The sequence below is a fragment of the Gorilla gorilla genome, chromosome 8 (assembly GCF_029281585.2).
Source record: "Gorilla gorilla gorilla isolate KB3781 chromosome 8, NHGRI_mGorGor1-v2.1_pri, whole genome shotgun sequence".
In the NCBI taxonomy this organism is placed as follows: Eukaryota; Metazoa; Chordata; class Mammalia; order Primates; family Hominidae; genus Gorilla; species Gorilla gorilla.
Genome location: NC_073232.2, coordinates 116,503,212 through 116,525,083, shown reverse-complemented (window position 1 = coordinate 116,525,083; position 21,872 = coordinate 116,503,212). Strand labels below are relative to the sequence as shown.

The window sequence follows — 21,872 nt, the reverse complement described above, 5'->3', positions numbered from 1 at the left end:
TGTTCAGATGTGTCCGGAGTTTCTTCCTTCTGGTGGGTTCATGGTCTCGCTGACTTCAGGAGTGAAGCTGCAGACCTTTGCAGTGAGTCTTATAGCTCTTAAAGGTGCTGCGTCCAGAGTTGTTTGTTCCTCCCGGTGGGTTTACGGTCTCACTGACTTCAGGAATGAAGCTGCAGACCCTCATAGTGAGTGTTACAGCTCATAAACCTAGTGCAGACCCAAAGAGTGAGCAGCAGCAAGATTTATTGTGAAGAGCAAAAGAACAAACCTCCCACAGCCTGGAAGGGGACTCCAGCGGGTTGCCCCTGCTGGCTCCGGTGGCCAGCTTTTATTCCCTTATTTGGCCCCGCCCACATCGTGCTGATTGGTCCATTTTACGGAGTGCTGATTGGTCCGTTTTTAACCTGCAGACCTTTGCAGTGAGTCTTATAGCTCTTAAAGGTGCTGCGTCCAGAGTTGTTTGTTCCTCCCGGTGGGTTTACGGTCTCACTGACTTCAAGAATGAAGCTGCAGACCCTCATAGTGAGTGTTACAGCTCATAAACCTAGTGCGGACCCAAAGAGTGAGCAGCAGCAAGATTTATTGTGAAGAGCAAAAGAACAAACCTCCCACAGCCTGGAAGGGGACTCCAGCGGGTTGCCCCTGCTGGCTCCGGTGGCCAGCTTTTATTCCCTTATTTGGCCCCGCCCACATCGTGCTGATTGGTCCATTTTACGGAGTGCTGATTGGTCCGTTTTTAACAGAGTGCTGATTGGTGTGTTTACAAACCTTTAGTTAGACACAGAGCACTGATTGGTGCATTTTTACAGAGTGCTCATTGGTGTGTTTACAAACCTTTAGCTAGACACAGAGTGCTGATTGGTGTGTTTACAATCATTTAGCTAGACAGAAAAGTACTCCAAGTCCCTACCCGATCCAGAAGCCCAGCTGGCTTCACCCATCAGTCTGACACCTAAGTCTGATCAAGAGATCAGGTAGCAGTTAAGACTGCTACCATATCTCATGGATTCTAAGATTCACATTTCTTCATGTTTAAATACCTCTAAAAATGGAAGTGTATCTAAAATTACAGCAGGCTGTGTAGCAGTTTTGACACTGATGTTATTGCTCTTGCTTGGACTTGCAGGGTAGCTGTCAATGGCTTTGGAAGAAAATCCCAGAGATAATAGAACATTCTTGCTGCATTATGGAATTAAATGTTCTTCTTGGCACAGAGGACAATGCTATGGGATGAATGAGTTGGGGAAATGAATGCCTATGATGCTGATTTTAAAAATTATTCAAAAGAGCTGGATTCTAAAAGTTGAATGAATACTTTATATAACTTATATTTTCCTTTTTATACTTGCACAAGAGTAAAATAGAATAAAAATCATTTCTAAATAAGCTTAAGAGTTCTTTTATCATAAAAATCTGGGCTTAAAAGAGCTCTTTCAATAAGCGTTAAATAAAAATTTTACAATTCTGTTGTAATTTAATTGGTTATTTATTTAATTATTCCCTCCTTGTCAGTTGATCTTAGAGCTGACTAAATACAGTTTGTCTCCCTCACAGTCCCCCTAAAGTACTTACTGACATTTTTAAAGAAAAAAATGTATTTTATTTAATGTCCAATAAAAAATACATACACACACACACACACACACACACACACACACCCCTAAAACAGAATTTACACTTACCATTGGGATGCACTGCGAAGTTTTTTTGTTCCGTTCATTTTAAAGACATGTTGGTTACAACTTAGTAAGCAGATCTTACCAACCACTAATACGTTCCAACTCAGAACTGCTCTAGAGCACAAATGTGTGTTATAAATGCTAATTAACAATTTAAGGGAAATTTATAGCCTTCCTTCTGAGAATTAGCTCACAATAGTATTCTATGAACTCAGAAAAAAAATTTTAAAAACTAACATAGTCTTGTTACCATGTATCCTGCCTAGACAGGGCATATTGTTTCAGTGTGCCTGTAAACCACTTTCCTTCCCAGACTCAACAGCTAAGGGGAAATGACTTGCAACTATGTAACAAGACCACATAACTGTATCGTACATTTTATGTGAAAGTCCTTTTTTATGTACATGACTTTATCTGATCTTCACAACAATCCTGTGAGGGTAGACAGGGAAATATCAGATTCACTTTACAGATGAAGTTAAAATTCAGAGTGGGTAAGTGGCTTTTCCAGTTATAACATACCTAGTAAAAAGCAGAGACAGAATAAGAACCATGAACTTTAAGGTCGAGGGCTTTTCTCTCCATGCCACGTAGCCTCTGAGAGTATAATCTGAACTCAAATATTTTCACCACTTCATCCTCACTTCTTATGTTGACTCAAATTTTTGTCATAGAATACAACACCTACTTCTAAACTTACTGTAATCACCTAATGGGTTCATCTTGCCTGCTGCACAGATAAAGTCATTCTCTGAGACAGTGGTGTTGCAGTAGATGAGTTTAATTATCACAGGGCCAGATAAGTGGTAGGACAGGAGATAATTCTCAAATCTGCCTCTACGAGAGCTCAGAAGCTAGGGCTTTTAAGGATAATTTGGTGTGTAGCAGACTAAGAGAATGGGTGCTGCTGATTGGTTGGGGATGAAATCATAGGAGTGTCCAAATTGTCTCCAAGTGCTGAATCAATTCTGGGTGGGGACCACCAGTTGAGTCAGTTCCTTGATACGAATCATGGGTCTGGGTGGAGTTAGTTACCAGAATGGAGAAGTCTGAAAAGTATTTCAAAAACCAGTCTTAGGTTTTGACAATAGTGATGTCATCTGTAGAAGCAATTATAAATCTTATGACCTCTGACTTCATGACTCCTGAACAGTAAGAAATTATAGAAAAGCAAGCTAGGAAATAATAACTGCTGGTTACTGCTTAACTACGCCTACATTTTAATAGTCAGGGATTATAGAAAACAGTAGTTGGTTATCATTTCACCACGCCTACATTTTAGCAGAATTCAGGCCTCTCCCACAAGCCTAATCTTGTGGCTTTTTCATTAGTCTTACAAAGGTGGTTTCAGTCCCCAGATAAGGAGGGGATCAGTTTTAGGGACAGACTATTACCATCCTTGCTTCAAAGTTAAACCATTAACTAAATTCCTCCCGGGGTTAGCTGAGCCTACACCCAGGAATGAGCGAAGACAGGCAGCCTGTGAAGCTAGAAGCACGATGCAGTCAGCCATGCTGGACTTCTTGCACTGTCATAATCTTTGCAAAGGTAGTTTTATTGTTATGCCAGGTTTTTACCAGGGAAAAAGGCCCCAAAACATGTATTTTTTTGTAAAGTATTGTTTGTCTCCTAAGGGAACACAAGCAATATGAAAAGCCCTAAAAGCCACAGAAATTAAAGGGAAGTCCAATTGTGTATAGAATTTCTGGATTCTTGGTCTCACTGACTTCAAGAATGAAGCCATGGACCCTTGCGGTGAGTGTTACAGTTCTTAAAGGCGGCGTGTCTGGAGGTTGTTCCTTCTGATGCGTTCAGAGTTTCTTCCTTCTCGTGGGTTCGTTGTCTCGCTGGCTTCAAGAGTGAAGCTGCGGACTTTCACGATGAGTGTTACAGCTCTTAAGGTGGCGCATCTGGAGTCGTTTGCTCCTCCCGGTGGGTTCATGGTCTCGCTGGCTTCACAGGTGAAGCTGCAGACTTTCACAGTGAGTGTTACAGCTCATAAACGCAGTGTGGACCCAAAGAGTGAGCAGCAGCAAGATTTACTGCGAGGAGCAAAAGAACAAAGCTCTCACGACACAGAATCGGACCTGAGCAAGTTGCAACTGTTAGCTCAGGCAGCCTGCGTTTATTCCCTTATCTGGCCCCACCCACATCCTGCTGATTGGTCCGTTTTACAGAGAGCTGATTGGTCTGTTTTACAGAGAGCTGATTGGTCCGTTTTGACAGGGTGCTGATTCGTGCATTTATAATCCCTGAGCTAGACACAAAAGTTCTGCAAGTCCCCACTAGATTAGCTAGACACAGAGCACTGATTGGTGCATTCACAAACACTGAGCTAGACACAGGGTGCCAATTGGTGTATTTACAATCCCTTAGCTAGACATACAGATTCTCCAAGTCCCCACCAAACTCAGGAGCCCAGCTGGCTTCACCCAGTGGATCCCGCACCGGGCTGCAGGTGGAGCTGCCTGCCAGTCCTGCATCCCACACGGGGCTGCAGGTGGAGCTGCCTGCCAGTCCTGCACTGTGCACTGGCAAGTCTCAGCCTTTGGGTGGTTGATGGGACCGGGCGCCCTGGAGCAGGGGGCAGCGCTGGTGGGGGAGGCTTGGGTGGCGCAGGAGCCCACGGCGGAGTGGGGAGGTTCAGGCATGGCGGGCTGCAGGTCCGGAGCCCTGCCCCATGGGGAGGTGGCTAAGGCCCAGCGAGAAATCGAGCGCAGCGCCAGTGGGCTGGCACTGCTGGGGGACCCTGTGCGTCCTCCACAGCTGCTGGCCCGGGTGCTAAGCCCCTTACTGCCCGGGGCGGTGGGGCCAGCTGGCCACTCCGAGTGCAGGGCCGCCGAGTCCACGCCCACCCGGAACTCGCGCTGGCCCGCAAGCACCGTGGGCAGCCCTGGTTCCCGCCGGCGCCTCTCCCTCCACACCTCCCCGCAAGCTGAGGGAGCCCGCTCCGGCCTTGGCCAGCCCAGAAAAGGGCTCCTACAGTGCAGCGGCGGGCTGAAGGGCTCCTCAAGCACCACCAGAGTGGGTGCCCAGGCAGAGGAGGAGCCCAGAGCGAGCGAGGGCTGCAAGGGCTGCCAGCACGCTGTCACCTCTCACGATGAGACGACACAAAATAGAATATATTGATACATTAGTAGTTTTAAGTTTATACTTTTGGGAGGAGCTATACTTTTGTGAGAAATTAATAAAGATGAGCTTTGAAGCTTTTGAAGAGGATCTTAAGGCTTCATGATATTATTCAACGTGAAATGTGGAACGATGGTCTTCAGACACTTCTTCAGACCATGTCTTCACACACTTGGTACTTGGTGCTTTCCTAACGTGCTATTTTAGGTGATATTTAGGCAACAGTGCAAATTGATTTGTGTTTTTGTTTATTAATCGTCCTTGGAGTTCTTTAAATGGAGTCCATGTTAGAGTCCATAGATGTCAGTGTTCTGCAAAACTGGTAATTACCTGGCATCCAAGGTTCCAAGACATATCAGAAGTCCCATGCCCACCACAAACCAAGTACTTCCAGGGAGTAAATTCCTTACTTTATATTACTCTGCAATGTATTTTGTCATTCTTATAAATTCCACTGTCTTCCCCTTTTGTTGTCTCCTACAAAGTCTTCCTCCTATGTTATTTTATCTTTCACTAAGTACTAGTTTCTCAAACATGTACCATAGTGTTACAGGTAGTTAGGCATGAGCAGGGCAGGAGACAGCTCTCCCCCGCCCACTAGGACTGTCAGGTGATGGTTCAGCAATTATCACATTGCCTCTCTAAAAGTGATAAATTGGCAGCTGGAGCCAGGGAGAGGCCATTTTCTGATGGTCCACAATTATTGCACTAAAGTGTTAATTGAATGCAGGCACCAGAGAGAAGCAACTTTCTGGGCATAGGCATTAACAGACAAAATGGGCCGGGTGAAGTGGTTCACGTCTGTAATCCCAGCACTTTGGGAGGCCGAGGCAGGCAGATCACCTGAGGTCGCGAGTTTGAGACCAGCCTGACCAACATGGAGAAACGCCATCTCTACTAAAAATACAAAATTAGCTGGGTGTGGTGGCACATGCCTGTAATCCCAGCTACTTGGGAGGCTGAGGCAGGAGAAGAAGCTCTTGAACCCGGGAGGCGAAGGTTGCAGTGAGCCAAGATTGCGCCATTGCATTCCAGCCTGGGCAACAAGAGCTAAACTCGGTCTCAAAAAAAAAAAAAAAAAGACAAAGTGGTAGAGTATGACCTTCTAGGGGCACTCCCCCAGAAAAGGGCAGAAAGCCTCAGATGGCCATGTGTACAACTTCCTAAACAGACTGCGCCTGCTCAGTTCCCAAAGGTAAAGAGGCATTGTGCATGTGGGCAGCCCACCCTAAGGGAAGAATTATGGGAAAGGGGCTAGCCTATAAAGTCCTAGGATCAAGGTTAAACATTGCGCTTATTCTTCAAGTCGCATGCTTGGATCTCTTCCAAGTGTACTTTCCTATCTTTCCTGTTCTAAAGCCTTTTAAAATAAACTTCCACTGCTGCTCTGAAACTTGCCTCGGTCTCTTTTTCTGCCTTATGCCCCTCAAATTCTTCCTTCTGAGGAGGCAAGAGTTGAGTCACACACCTGTTCTGATTTGCCCCCCGTAACTCAAATACCTTCCACCAGTAAAAATAGTGCCACCCATAGACCCCACAAGGTGTGCCCCTGCCATGGGCCCCACCCTTTAGAGGGTCCACACTGCTGTCATGTGGGGTCCACCTCTCAACACTCTCCCAGCATGATGTGACTCTGAAGATCTGCCACATGACTTCACATTAGTCCCATGTCCTTGAAACAAAAGGCTACTGTGTTTGGACACTGTGAGGTTTGTGTGTTGTGCCTCTTTCAACATCAGAGATGGAAACTACTTAAGGAGTGTGGGGAGGGTGGGAAAGCTTGGATAAGATAAAAAATATTGGCCGGGTGCTGTGGCTCATGCATGTAATCCCAACACTTTGAGAGGCCAAGGCGGGCAGATCACCTGAGGTCAGGAGTTACAGACCAGCCTGACCAACATGGAGAAATCCCATGTCTACTAAAAATACAAAGAATTAGCCAGGCGTGGTGGTGCGTGCCTGTCATTCCATCTACTCGGGAGGCTGAGGCAGGAGAATAGGGTGAACCGGGGAGACAGAGGTTGCAGTGAGCTAAAATCGTGCCACTGCACTCCAGCCTGGGCGACAGAGCAAGACTCCATCTCAGAAAAATATATTAAGGAATTTGTTGACTCCCTTTTTCAGAGAGCATGAATGTATTCATTCATTCAGTATTGATTTGTGAATAATTAAGTATTGTTTCCCAGTACAATCAAGTGACTATTTTCTTGCGTCTCTTTGATTCCAACTCCATTTGGTTCCAGGGGTTGTCATGAGTTAGTGTGGTATTGGCAATAGCTGCACATGGATGCTGAAGAATGTTTTGCGATATAGAAAAAAATGTATTAGTCCTACATTTCTGTAGGTATGTAGGTCTAGATATAACACGTATGAAGCTTGATACCAATTATTTGACAACTAGATGAATAATAAATATTAGAATTGCAAATTTATATATGTAATAAAATTTCATTTAAATTAAAAATATTTGCTTTAAAAATTTTTGATTTGAATTTTTAATTTTCAATCTTATAATTTGTATTTGACTTTAAAATTTTAAGAACTAATTTGAAAATAACTGAACGAATGATTTATGAGTCTCCATTAATATTCTTGCCTTAGAATTCTAGGTGGGCGTGATGTGACAATCCCCTCTGTCTTGCAAAATAACCTTCTCATTCTTCTTCATTAAAACATTATTTAAAACCACATGTTCAGTGTGCTATTTTCCTGAATGTTGACCTACAAACCCTTTCTGTATTTAACCTAGTGTAGTTATTTCAGCATCAAGAGTAAAGGAAGCATCTTGGGACACAAAATTTAGTCATAAAGCTATACTCCACAGATATCTCAAAAATATTTGAAGCTTGAAAATGAAGTCTGAATTTGTAGATTAAATGCACTAAATAATAACATTCAGTCATTTTCACTAAGTGGCCCAGGAGATCCATAACAATGTAGCCTCTTCCCATATTATTTATTCTAAAACTTTTGGAAATTATGAAGGATTTCCTATTTTTCCTCTCTTTTTCCAGAAAAATGCAAAATTTAAACTAAATTTCCAATTTACTTTGAAATTTACAAGTCTGCTGGAAAGAAGAGTTATTTTCAGACAATTAACTACCTGAATTCAAGTTCGTTTGAAACTTGTCAGATGTTGGGCAAAAAATCTTAACTTTCTGAGACTCATTTTTCCTGTCTCTACAATAAGGATTAAATAATACAGGTTTTATAAGGATATACAATGCCAGGCACAGAGGAGTGGCTTAATATAAGTTAGCTATTATTATACAAACATGCATGGATGCAGCGGCAGAGCAGAGAGAAAACCTGTGCAGAAGACGTAGATTTTAGGCCAGACGCAGTGGCTCACACTTGTAATCCCAGCACTTCGGGTGGCCAGGGTGGGAATATTGCTTGACACCAGGAGTTCGAGACCAGGATTTCAAGACCAGCTTGGGCAACATAGCAAGACCCCATCTCTACAAAAAAAAATAAAAATAAATGCATAGACTTCAGGGGCAGGTGAACCCATGATTGAATCCAACTCTGCCTACTAACTAAATGTGTAATCTTGAGTCTCACTCATCTCTCTGAGCCACAGGTTCCTATGTAGCATAGTTGGTGGGAGGATTCAGACTCTGTGGAACTCCAAACACGTAATAGCTGCTTAGTAAATTGTGGTCATCGCTGCTATAAAAGGGGTCAATTGCCATAGAATAACTAGATACTCTCTATCATAGCAGATTATTCCTTTATTTTAAAAACATTCATTATTTACATTTCTTTTTACACAGAGAAACAATGCCAACTTATTTTTCTGACTTTTTGCATAAACAAGGTGCATTTCACAAAAAGCAAATAATTAGCTGATAAACAGGAAACCACTTACTCATCTACTTAATAAAATAAGTTCTAGTATGCTGTATGATTTTTTTCCATGTTTAAATAGTCACAGAAAACTTAATTAATGGGTGAAAAACTTAGTGAAATTTCATCTTGCAGATTATCTTGGAATTTGGCTGGAACCCTACAGAAGCCAGGACTGAAATGATCCCTTAGTGGGAAAGAAGGATTTTTTTGTTCTGTGACTGGCTGTGGACTAGTTTGGTTTTAGGGCTTGCTCAATGAGCTTGAATTAACCACTGCTGTTTTAGCCTTTAATACAAGCTGAGTTATACAAAAGTATAAAACCTCACACTGAGGATTAGGCGTATTCTGTCAAGGATTAGGCTGTTGGTGGCAAGGTGGAGATTTGCCAGAGAAGAGAAGATTGGGAGCGGCAAGGCCAGTTTAGGGGAGTTGAGCCCTTCCTAAAAATGGTGGAACACACTGGTTATTACTTTAGGAAGCCCAGGACTGCTCACTGGGTCACTGATTAGAGAAAAACTTGTGTGTCTTAGATTTTGTTTCTAATACCCATAAATCTTTCAATGTGAGAACTGGAACCGATTTTCCTAACTTATCCTTCCCAGTCCATTCTCTAGGATGATCCGCATTTCCCCTTCCAGAATAAGAAAGAAAGACCACTCATCCTTCTGTAATCTGGCACTGTGTAGGGGTCAGGTAATCTCTTGCATATCAGAACATTCTGGTATCCCCAGAAACTCAGCCAGAGACCTCCCTTTCCATCTAAACCATAACACCAAGATTTCAAGAGTAAGATACACACGAGACTGCCTTTTCAATTTGATTCCATTTAGTTCCTCTTTTGCTGTAACACAGGGTAAGTTCAGCTTCCCAGGGTCACTGCTGATTCCAGCCCAGCATCTCTTTCCCGAATTCTATATTTCCTGCCTACCTTTCATCCTCTGCCAGTCACTCACTTTGGGAGCAGGGCAAGACTGGCCTCCTCACATTCTGCTCTAGGGTTGGCTTTAAAATTAAGGGAGGTCTCTAGCTGGGTTTCTGGGGATAGCCATAGCTGATATTCAGGAGATTCCCTGACCCCCACACCGGGCCTGGTTGCAGAAGGATGAGTGGCCTTTCTTTCTTAGTTGTGGTTAAAGGTATGAGGGTGAGGTGGAGAGGGCTTGGTCAAAACACAAATAAGCAAAGTCATCAGGGGTGGCAAGAGAAAGTTTGACTTTTCCTCCTTGCCACTTCTCCCTGGGACTCTGCAACATGAGATTCTGTCAGTCAGTTTTATGAGTTTTTAAGAACTAAGCATGGTGTGTGTCTGGCGCTCACATTTCTGCATAGAAACACGTGTCTCCATTTCCTCCTCACCCCGTCTCAGTGAAGAGCACCACCATCTCTGTGGTAATTAGAAATCTAGGAACATCCTTGACTCTCCTTTCTCCCTTTCCTCTTTTTATCAATCCATCACCAAATCCTATAGATTTTTACCTTTTAAAATAACTTTTTAATACACTGACTTACCAGTGGTTTTCAACTGGGGAGTGATTGTGCCATCCAGGGGACATTTGACAATGTGCATAGGCATTTTTTGTTGTCAAAACTGCAGAAGTGCTACATTGCTAAACATCCTGCAATGCATAGGACTCTACCAACAATCGCCAAATCTAGCCCAGAATACCGATAGTGCTGAATTTGAGAAATCCTGCATTGGCTCCACTTGTCAGGAGAATGGAATAGACTCCCGACTGATCTGCCTATTTCAATTCTCCCTGTTCTCCCACCCCAACCAATTGATAATCCTGCAGCCAAATGATCTTTTAAAAGCATAGACCTGATCCTGTCACTCCCCTGCTGAAAACCCCTTAATGTCTTATAGGGGAGGAGAAGGTGTGATACCTTTCCTCATCTATCATAAGGGTTATAGCTGACACTCCTATAACAAAAGACAGACTAACCAGAGAAAAGCATGACAAATTTGTTAAATCAAAGCTTTACACGACACAGGAGCCTTCAGAAATAAAGACTCAAAGACCCAGGGAAAAGTATTTTTATGTTTAGGCTCCATGAAGAACGGACAGCTGTGTAGAAATGTGATTGGACAAAAAGGGTATGATCTAATGGTAACAGACTGAAAGGGGAACCCAGCAAGGCCCGTCTATTTACATTCTTCCTGGCCTCTCCGAGTAGGATTCCTTCCTGCTGGGTACAGAGCAGGACCCCTCTGGAATAAGATGCTTATGATCTACATTAGGTAGGCTAGAGAATTTCTTTATGGCCAGTTCCTACAAATAAAGGCGGGGGAAGGTTAGAGTAATATTTCCAGGTTTTTATGCCTTGCTTTGAGGGAGGGGGTTCTATAATATATATAATATATATATTAATAGTTTCTATGACCCACCTTGGGGAAGAGGAATTCTGGTGTCTATGACTTGCTTTGGGGGAGAAACAGGGGCAGGAGACAGGAGAACAGAAAAAGGTCGGAGAGAAACTTTGCTTCTGAGGCCTTCCAGTCTTCTTTAATTCAAAGTATTCAGCATGCCAAAGCATTATACTTTTATTTACTTATTTATTTATTTATTTTTTTGAGATAGGGTCTCACTCTGTCACCCAGGCTGGAGTGCAATGGTGAGATCATGGCTTACTGCAGCCTCGACCTCCCAAGGCTCAAGTGATCCTCCTGCCTCAGCCTCCCAAACAGCTGGGACTATATGCACATGCCACCATGCCCATCTAATTTTTGTATTTTTAGTAGAAATGAAGTCTCACTATGTTACCTAGGCTGGTCTTGAACTCCTGGGCTCTAAGCCCCAATAGTCTTTTCATGGCTCTTAGGATAAAGGCCAGAACTTTCAACTTGTCCTTCACCTGGCCATTGGTTCCTTCACTAGCCTCATCTTAAGTATTTTCTTCTTATCTCCCTCTGCGCCAGTCACACTGCCCTTCCCAGTTCATCCAATCTGTGGCCCTGCCTTAGTGCCTTTATAAAAATTATCCTCAGCCCATCCCACCCCCATCCAGCAATCACTCCTCATTGTTTGACCCTCAGTGAAAGCAGTGCATGCACACGGAGACCATCCCTAACACTGCCCACTCAGCTTGTGTTAAAGAACGAATTATTCAGCGGTACTTGCTAAAGCACGGTAAGGCCACCTTTACTCAGGACCATCATGAAAGGTATAGGAACCATGACAATGGAAGTTTGAGTACAGAGCTCAACCCTAAATACAGCATGGGCAAGTGGGAATTTATAGCCAAGGAGCAGGGTGGGGGTCAGTGGATGGAAAATTACTATAAGAAACCATCAGGGCTGATGGAGGATTCTGGCTAAATTGACCTAATGGGCTTCTTGCTGAAGACAGGTATGAAAGGAAGACAAATCTTGGGGCCCTCAAATCACTAAGCCAAAGGGAAGGTCAAGCTGGGAACTGTGTCAGGCAAATCTGCCTCCCATTTTATTCCCGCATAAGATAGCTACAAATATAAAAAAAGCTACATACCTCCCTCATAATTTTCCCACAAGGAAATTCCTTGTGGACAAAGGACAGACAAAACTCAAAGTCGTCCCTCTGGTCACAAGAGACAACTGTATATCTGATGGCTTTCTCTGCCCTATTGTTTCACTAAGCCAGACTTAGGCATAAGTGACTATTCCTCTACCCTCCTCTCATATGTAAATTGTTGTATTCAGTGAAAAGCTAATCAGAGACTCAAAGGAATGCAATCTTTTATCTCTTATCTCCCTATGACCTGAGTGAACCAATGTACATCTTAAACAAATTGTGTAGGATGTCTCATGTCTCCCTAAAATGTACACAACCAAGCTGTGCCCCGACCACCTTGGGCACATGTCAGGACCTCCTGAGGCTGTGTCATGGGCATGTTCTTAATCTTAGCAAAATCAATTTTCTAAATTGATTGAGACCTGTCTCAGATATTTTGGGTTCACATAGGCCAAGGTAATCAGACATCACCTGGGGGACGGTAGAGAATGAGGAACCTGATCAGATATGGAGGGTGATCAGACACTGAGGACACTGACTGACTGACTTAGCAGTGTTGCCAAACTGACTTAGCAGTGTTCTTTGCTAAAACCGGATCTTACAAGGAAGGGCGCAGACAAGCCTAGGGAAAGGCTCAGTAGCCTGACGAAAGTTTGGCCAGGCAGAGAATCTTTGTCACTAGGCGAGGATCCTAACATGAGCATTCATACTATCATGTTTCTTTTCTTCTTATTTCAATCTATAATTCTATTTGCATAATGATGTTGTTACAGGAAAGGGGTCCTGATCCAGACCCCAAGAGAGGGTTCTTGGATCTCACACAAGAACGAATTCAGGGCGACTCCGCAGTGCAAAGTGAAAGCAAGTTTATTAAGAAAGTAAAGGAATAAAAGATGATATACTAAACAAGGAGTGGATTATTCATGGCTCCCCTTTTTAGACCATCTAGGGTAACTTCCTGATGTTGCCATGGCATTTGTAAACTGTCATGGAGCTGGTGAGAGTGTAGCGGTGAGGATGACCGGAGGTCACTCTCATCGCCATTTTGGTTTTGGTGGGTTTGGGCCGGCTGCTTTACTGCAAACTATTTTATCAGCAAGGTCTTTATGACCTGTATTTTGTGCTGACCTCCTATCTCATCCTGTGACTTAGAATGCCTAACCATCTGGAAATGCAGCCCAGTAGGTTTCAGCCTCATTTTATCCAGCTCCTATTTAAGATGGAGTTGCTCTTGTTCACATGCCTCTGACATTTCCCCCCTCTCTTTTATAAGAGAACCCTTAATCCTAAGGGTTGCAGAGAGAAGAAGATCCATCTTTTGTAACTTTTTCAGGCTGAGTAGGGGCGACGATATTCCTGCCTAACTATGAAGGTCTCTTGCATTCAGGGTAGAGAGGAGTACAGTCAGAGAGCATCAGTATGGTAAGGTCCATTCATAACTCTTGAGTTTTGACAAAAGGTGATATCTGGAAGATTAATACGTGTTTAAGAAAACATTTAGTAAGCTTGTCCTGTATTCCCACACAAAGAGTATAACAGCAATATATTCCACAAGTGTAAAGCAAAATAAGTAAAGTTATTCCAAGTAAGCTAAATTAGAAGGCTTTTCATGAACTGGGCAGCTGTTGGAACTAAGCTGATATGGGGTTATTAGCTGAATGTGATGTACCCAGAATTAGAATACTGATCCAGATTTTTACATTACCCGTCCCTTTTGTTCCTTCTGAGCAGCAGTCAGAGATCATTGGTTGGTTCACAGGAATAAGCAGGGTTAGCCTAAATTGCAGAAACGAACTTAAAAACAACTAATGAGACTAGAATTTAATAACAAGTGTACCACAGTACTTGAAACATAATATTTTTCTCTCCAGTTTCTCATTTTTACTAAAGACAAATCATGGTAAGACTGATTTGCTTTGTATACTTGGCCTGATTATTTGTATAAAGTGCAACAAAAATAATTATTTTTCACATAGGCTCTTTTTAAATTAGCTTTGATGGAACTCTGCTCTATAGAAGTAATCTTAGACAAGACTTTGCAAAGCCAAGCTCGGCCATGTGTTTGTATCCTCAAATACCTATGAGTTGAGTAAATTCCTGTTCTCTTGGGGTCCCAAGATAACTTAGGACTCCTGGACCTGTCAGAAAGTGACATTCTTTACTTACCACAGGTCATTCTTTACTTACCTTTACAGGGACAGTTGCAGACAAGATCTGAGGCCAATTCTCCAAGGGGCTTTTATTGGCTTTACAAGTCAAGTTTGATTCCTTAAAGGAAAGCACACCATTCCAGTTAAAGCCTTGGTGAAATAACCAATTTCTCCAATTGTGTTCTGTTACAAAAGAAAACAGATCCTTATTGCATGTATGCAAATAATTATATTGCCATAAATTAAGAATACTCACAAATAGTTTCCAAATTTTGGAAAAATCAGGTAGAGAGAAACAAATATACTCCAAATTTTGTTCACAGAAGTATACTCAATTGCTAAAAGCTGTAAATAGCTCAAAAGAGAAGTTTCCTTGACTCTGATATTCATGAACATTCCAGCTCTACATGAGGGTTCTGAAAGTTGTTTCCTCTATTCTAATGTTACAATTTCCAAAGTTATTGGAAACCTGCATTTGGGAACACCTGCTGGAGTTCTACAGTTGATTATAAACCACCTTCTAAAGAGGATTAGAACAAGAAAACAATTGTGGATGATAAAAAGTTTTAGGATAGCCACTATTAAAGCCACAATTGATAAGGAAACTTGGTTACTTATGTGGCACACAAAATTTTACATAACAATTATAATTATTAATAATCTACACTAAGTCATATTAGAATTATAAGTTTCTCATAACTTTGTAACATACACCAATAACACATTTATGCAAATATAGTCCAAAAAAGCAAAAAACCATTTCACATTTGGCAATGCTTCCTGTATGATTTTTATAGCAAATAAGCCAAATTTTACCTTTACATTAATGTGCTATTAATGTTAAACCCAATTTTTAATAAAACCTTATAGACATATTTACCCAATTTTAATGTTAACCATAAGGTAAGAGTCTTATAAACCTCGTATAACCCTTTACAATTGTGTGTGTGTGTGTGTGTGTGTGTGTGTGTGTGTGTGTGTGTGTGTGTGAAAGAGCAGATCAACTCTCTAAGAAAAACCTGTTGTGCTTTTATTCCAATGTTTAATTTATCGAAAAACTGAATAATACCCCTGTAACTTTAGCCAATATGTTCACACACAGAATCTCTTACAATTAATTTTTATAAACCTTCCACAACTTATTTAAACCTTTTTTTTTTTACTTAAAGCAATCCTTTAACACTTAAATGTAGGCAGAGAAAAATCCACATTCCCATGACTTCTTATAATCTTTCACCAAAAACACATTTTACTTTCTTTACACACCTTGCATGTAAAATTGTTTATTTAATAGTTTTAATTACATGTTATAATGTTAACTTTTAGCAACTTTTATTTTTGGTGAAAACCTTGGTAAGTAAGAGATTTTAATTGTGTACTAGGTGTGGAGCCTAGCCTAGGACACACCAGGCAGAAGTGCAAATAACAGCTGACTCTCTAGCATAGCTAGAGGGCATAGCTAGAGGGCATAGCTAACTCCACATGTCCACAGGGCTCACCCTTACTTAAGCAGGCAAGTTGTACAGTAAGAGTCATAGGGCATTGTATGAAGCATTTAGGAGGCCTAACAATCTGTGAATTGTACAACATTTCTTGCATAAAATCACTTTCATAAATCCTTTCACAACTTACACAGACCATCTGAGACAATGTGGATATCTAGCCCAACTCCCTGGATCCCACCAGTCTCTAAGTTCCAAGAAGGAAGAAATTTTATTTGTTTTTCTATTTTTTCCAAGTGACTAGCACATGCATGAATGCATGCGGGATGCTCTGTAAATATTTGTGAAAGAAATGGAGAGAAGAAAGCAAGACAGGAAGGAAAGACCTAAAGAAAGGAAGGGAAGGGTAGAGAAGGGAAGACGACTGAAGGGAAAGGAAGAAGGGTAAGGGAGGGAGTCTAAGGTAAGGTATGGGAGAGAAGAAGGAATGACAAGCTGCCGACCATTCAATCAGGTTACTTCCAGAGCTGTCTGCTTCCCTGAGGAAGCAAGAGGGTACATTTCAAAGTGTTATATGGTACTTAAGGGCTTGGAGCTCTAAATTAGCTAGACCTGCATTTAAGTTCCACTCAGGGCTGGGCAAGGTGGCTCACGCCTGTAATCGCAGCACTCTGGGAGGCCAAGGCGGGCGATTCACTTGAGGTCAAGAATTTGAAACCAGCCTGGTCAACATGGTGAAAACCCGTCTCTACTAAAAATACAAAAAATTAGCTGGGCGTGGTAGCACGTGCCTGTAATCTCAGCTACTTGGGAGGCTGAGGCAGGAGAATCGCTTGAACCCAGGAGATGGAGGTTGCAGTGAGCCAAGATCAAGCCACTGCCCTCCAGCCTGGGCAACGGAGTGAGAACCTGTCTCAAAAATAAATAAATAAATAATATAAATAAATAAAGTCCCACTCAACTTTGTAGCCATGGACAAATTATGTGCTTCTCTTTTCCTCACGTTACTTATCTGTAAAATGGGGCTGATGGGAGATGTGAAGACGTTGCAACAATGTTTGGCACAGTCATCACTCTAAATGAAAGTCTGTTTAGAAATTTATTAATTTTTTAAAATAATTATTTATTTAGAGACAGGTCTCGCTCTGTCGCCCAAGCTGGAGTGCTGTGGCGTCATCCCAGCTCACCGCAGCCTTGAACTCCTGGGCTCAAGCGATCCTCCCGCTTCAGTCTCCCAAGCAGCTGGGACTACAGGCGTGCACCACCATGCCCGGCTACTTTTTAAATTTTTCTGTAGAGATGCGGCACGGGCGCGGCAGGTTTCGCTGTGTTGTCCAGGCTGGTCTTCAACTCCTAGCCTCAAGCGATCCTCCCGCTCTGACCTTCGAAAGCGCGGAGATTGTAGGCATGAGTCTTACTTGCAATTATTGGCCCGGAAGCTGGGGAAATTTGTTAAAATGCAGATTCTGATTGAGTAGATCTGGTGTGGGAGCCAAGTTTCTGCATTTATAACAAGCTTCCCAGGTAGCACCAATGTTGCTGGTAAACAGACTACACTTGGAACAGCAAGGGGCCCGCCCCTCGCTTGGCTTGCCGCTCACCCATTGGCCGAGAGCGGCGGACCTTCCACCAATCTGCTCGGCTCAGAGGGGAGCGGGCCAAAGCACAGAGCCAATGGGCGCGGGGCTTACGGTCTCCGGGATACGGGTGTACACAGCAGCGGGGTCGCGGCCCGCAGCCCCGCGGCGGCAGAAAGGTAACCGACCCGCCCTGGGGTGCTGCGTGCGCTGCCTGCTCCCGCCTGAGGAAAACACTGCCCATGGCGCAAGGCCGGGAGCGCGACGAAGGCCCTCACTCCGCCGGCGGCGCGTCCTTGTCCGTGAGGTGCGGTGTTCACGGCCCCGCGACCGATCTGGGTCTCGCGGAACCTCCTGCCCCACGTCCCCTCCTCCCTCCTCTCCCTCCGGTTCGTTAGGGCGGCTTTCCCCGCAGCTTCGACCTCTTCCCCTCTGCCCCCAGTGCCTTCCCTCAGCCTCCCTCCCCGTGTGACCTCCCCTGTCCGCTCCCCATCCCCTTGTTCCTTGACCCCGTCCCCAGTTGTCTTTCCCACTCCTTATTCTGCGACCCTGACCCTCCGTCTCTTACCCAGCAACGCCCCCTGCACCCTTCATCTCTTCCTTCTAGCTCAGGATTCCCGCTAGTGATCCGGGTCTTCTGATCACATTCCCCTCCCCCTCCACCTGGCGACAGCCCGGATCCCGTCCTTGCTACCTTTGGTGATTTTCCCCAAAGTTAGGTCCCTGAATCCTTTCCTTCTAACTCCTATCCACTAGCTTTGGATTTATTTGCATTTATAGTAGCCTTTGAAAAGCATCAAGCACTGCGCAGATATAGGTGGCATTTTTTTTTCTGCATTCTAGAGTGTTCCTCCCAGCCCCCACCTCCACTCTATACAGCATCCCCTGCTAGTCCTGGACACGCTAATGTCTCGAGGTTTCTCATCAAACCAGTGTCCTTCACTTGCCTTTTCCACCATCTTCAAGCATACCTTTAATATTTAAATAAAAATAGAATCTCCTTCATCTCCTCTCCTTTCTAGCATACACCTAGCACGCACTCCTTACTTGAGAGTATGTTCTTTTTGTGTGCTAGCCTTTCATTCACGTCGACTTCATTCCTTTTATTTTCTACGTTTATCTGTATTTTTAAATCTAAAATATGGCCACATACTCTTCATCTGTGTAAATAAGCAATTTTCCTACTCCGCTTACAACCACAAAGCAGGCTGTCCTATGCAAAGTTGTTTTTTAAAGTTTATTTTAAAAAATCAAACTAATTATAAAAGAATGGCCCAGGATGCCACTGTGTTGAGATCAAGCTCTTTTCTCTGTTATTTTCACTTTTTGTCTTCCAAGTATAGAAGACCCCAGAAGTCCTTCTGAGACTTTCTCAGGTTTGGTCAGAGAGTTTTCTTTGCTGAAAAAGTTATCTGAAGAAGGCCTGGGAGACCTATGGAACTTTAGGTCTACATTTAAATTTCTATAATTCATTGACTCAAATGGATCTCACAGCCAGCATGTGTGTTCTTTTATCTTGGAAATTGGGGGCAGAAAGGACATGAAAATAGAAATGTTTCAAAGATTTTGATGACCCTTTGCTTTGTTAAAAAAAAAAGTATTTGAAATGTATTATATTGATGTTGACATATCTTTTCCCAAAGATGGGTGCAAGGATTCCCTAAGCAGAATGTTCATTTTGTCAACGACAACACCATTTGCTACCCTTGTGGGAATTATGTAATATTTATTAATATTGAAACCAAGAAAAAGACTGTACTGCAGTGTAGTAATGGAATTGTGGGCGTCGTGGCAACTAACATCCCCTGTGAAGTTGTGGCTTTTTCTGACCGGAAGCTAAAACCTCTCATCTACATATACAGCTTTCCAGGATTGACCAGAAGGACCAAATTAAAAGGTATTCTGGAGAACCCTTCCTCTGCCCATAATTGAAGGATTTTGTTTAAAGAGTTGACTAAATCTATTATAAGTGAAGATTTATTTTTTGAAAGGTTTTTTTTGTTTGTTTTTTGTGTTTGTTTTGAGACGGAGTTTTGCCCTGTTGCCTAGGCTGGAGTGCAGTGGTGCGATCTTGGCTCACTGCAACCTCTGCCTCCCAGGTTCAAGTGATTCTCCTGCCTCAGCCTCCTGAGTAGCTGGGATTACAGGTGCGCACCACCATGCCCAGCTAATTTTTGTATTTTTAGTAGAGACGGGGTTTCACCATGTTGGTCAGGCTGTTCTCGAACTCCTGACCTAGTGATCCGCCTGCCTTGGCCTCCCAAAGTGCTGGGATTACAGGCATGAGCCACCACGCCTGGACCCATTTTTTTTTTTTAATATACATTTTTAAAGAAGGAATCAAGCTGATCACTGATGATTTAAATTATGTTAGCTAGAGCCTTGCTGTTCCAAGTGTGGTCTGTTTACCAGCAACATTGGTGCTACCTGGGAAGCTTGTTATAAATGCAGAAACTTGGCTCCCACACCAGAGCTACTCAATCAGAATCTGCATTTTAACAAAATTCCCCAGGTGATTCATATGCATATTAAACTTTGAGAAGCACTGGGCTAGAAGACTATTGCCTTTTTCAGAGCAATGATTTTTTTTCTTTCCTAATATTTGTTGCAAATCCAGGTGAACTGATGTTTGTATAGCTTCTAAAGTCAAGTCTCTGAGCCTCAATTTCCTCATTCATGAAATAGGGATAAAGATGGTGTCTAATGTGAAGGCTGCGGTGATGATGATAGATGAAATTATATAATATGCTGTATGTGTATGTATGCCAAGTGCTCAATATTGCCTACCATTTGAATTATTACTGTTTATTTTATTTTATTTATTTTATTTTAACAGAGTCTGGCTCTATCACCCAGGCTGGAGTGCAGTGACATGATCTTGGCTCACTGCAGCCTCCACCTCCTGGGTTCAAGTGATTCTCCTGCCTCAGCCTCCCAGGTAGCTCAGATTACAGGCATGTGCCACTGTGCTCAGCTTTTTTTTTTTTTAATGTTTTTGGCAGAGGATGGGGTTTCACCATGTTGGCCAGGCTGGTCTCGAACTCCTGGCCTCAAGTGATCCACCCACCTCCGCCTCCCAAAGTGCTGGGATTACAGGCGTGAGCCCGGCCTAATGCCTCTTTCTTAGATACAGCTGACCCACACTGAGCTGCTGCACGTCTGCTGGAGCCACAAGCTAATGATTCCTTCATTTAACACCCCATAGGCAGAAAGCTCATGCTTGAGACTGGACTTAGCTCTGTAGTCTTAAGGGTCAAATAAGTGTTTGGATGAAGTCAGGGAACTTCACTATAATTTATAATACTTTGTGGTGAAATTTGCATTCTCAACAGTTTAAGACAACTTTTAAAACATAACCCATTCACATGTTGGGGACTATCTAGGTGAACTATACCCTTTATCTTTAAAATTTCCCCAGGTTGGTTATTTGGCTGTAGTTCTGTTTGAACCAATTGAAAGTTAGTTCAAACCAATACCCAGGAGTCATACTGAATAATGATGCCCTAAAGGAATTCCCAGTAATATTAATCAGTAATATTAATCAGAGAGACCTGTTATCACTATTATTTAATATCAACCTGGAAGTTCTAGCCAATGCAACAAAATATAAAACTGAAAAAAATATATAGCTATGGGAAAGGGGATGATGGGTAATGCAATAGTCTGCTAGGAGTAACAAAAGAATGCCCAGTAAGATTCTGGTTTTGAAATAAGTACCCATACAATTAGAAGATATACATACTTAGAAATAATTCAAAAAAAAGTGTGAGTGACCTAGGTGAAGAAAACTACAAAAATCATTGATTTAAAATATTTAAATATATAGAAATATATTCCTGGATGGAAAGCCTGGTTATTATAAATATATTTCTGAGATTTGTCATAGAAAGTAATTTGTAGGTTTATCATATGTTTTAGACAGCAAGGAGTACTCAAATGATTCCAAAATTCATCTGGGAAAATAAAACATAGAGAATGAGAATAATTTGAAAGAGAATGATGGCAAGGCAGAGGGTCATTTTAATATTATGGTGCCATAGTAATTAGAAGTATGGCATTGGTGCAGGGATCACCAAATCAGTGGGAGAGTTGAAGACTTGGGACAGAATCTAAAGCATATAAAAGCTGAGTAAATGAAGAAAGAGGCTACCACCAAAAAGAAGGAGGAAGAGAAGGAGGAGGAGGAAGAAAGAAGAAAAAATATAGATTATTCAACAGTGGTTAAGAAAACTGCATATTTTAACAAAAGTATCAAGTTAGATACTCATGGTCTATATCAGATGATAAAAAGCATTCAATATAAATAACAAATGCACTTGAAAATAGTAGAAAATATGGGCCGGGCACAATGGCTCACGCCTGTAATCCCAGCACTTTGGGAGGCCAAGGCAGGTGGATCACGAGGTCAGGAGATCAAGACCATCCTGGCCAACATGGTGAAACCCCGTCTTTACTAAAAATACAAAAGTTAGCTGGACATGGTGGCGCGTGCCTGTAATCCCAGCTACTCAGGAGGCTGAGGCGGGAGAATCGCTTGAACCCGGGAGGCGGAGGT

The 21,872-nt window shown here is 42.6% G+C and overlaps 1 protein-coding gene and 1 long non-coding RNA gene across 6 annotated transcripts in view; one reads left to right on the top strand and one right to left on the bottom strand.

Moving 5' to 3' along the window:
- Nucleotides 1-7,287: 7,287 nt before the first annotated feature.
- On the bottom strand, nucleotides 7,288-17,956 carry LOC129524987 (uncharacterized). Its single transcript, XR_008669008.2, has 3 exons — nucleotides 17,886-17,956; nucleotides 14,336-14,481; nucleotides 7,288-8,269 (listed from the first exon to the last, which is right to left on the bottom strand). It is a non-coding gene; the product is annotated as an uncharacterized lncRNA (long non-coding RNA).
- The window catches only part of CFAP43 (cilia and flagella associated protein 43), a 102,227-nt gene continuing 97,789 nt past the window's right edge, over nucleotides 17,435-21,872 (top strand). For 3 of the 5 annotated variants that reach the window (XM_031015140.3, XM_055352898.2, XM_055352899.2), the window contains exons 1-2: nucleotides 17,435-17,624; nucleotides 18,961-19,214. In XM_031015140.3, the coding sequence (XP_030871000.3) occupies nucleotides 17,560-17,624; nucleotides 18,961-19,214 (319 nt within the window). In that variant the 5' untranslated portion in view covers nucleotides 17,435-17,559. The remainder of the gene's footprint in view (nucleotides 17,625-18,960; nucleotides 19,215-21,872) is intronic. The other 2 variants (XM_055352896.2, XM_055352897.2) reach the window with 1 other exon arrangement.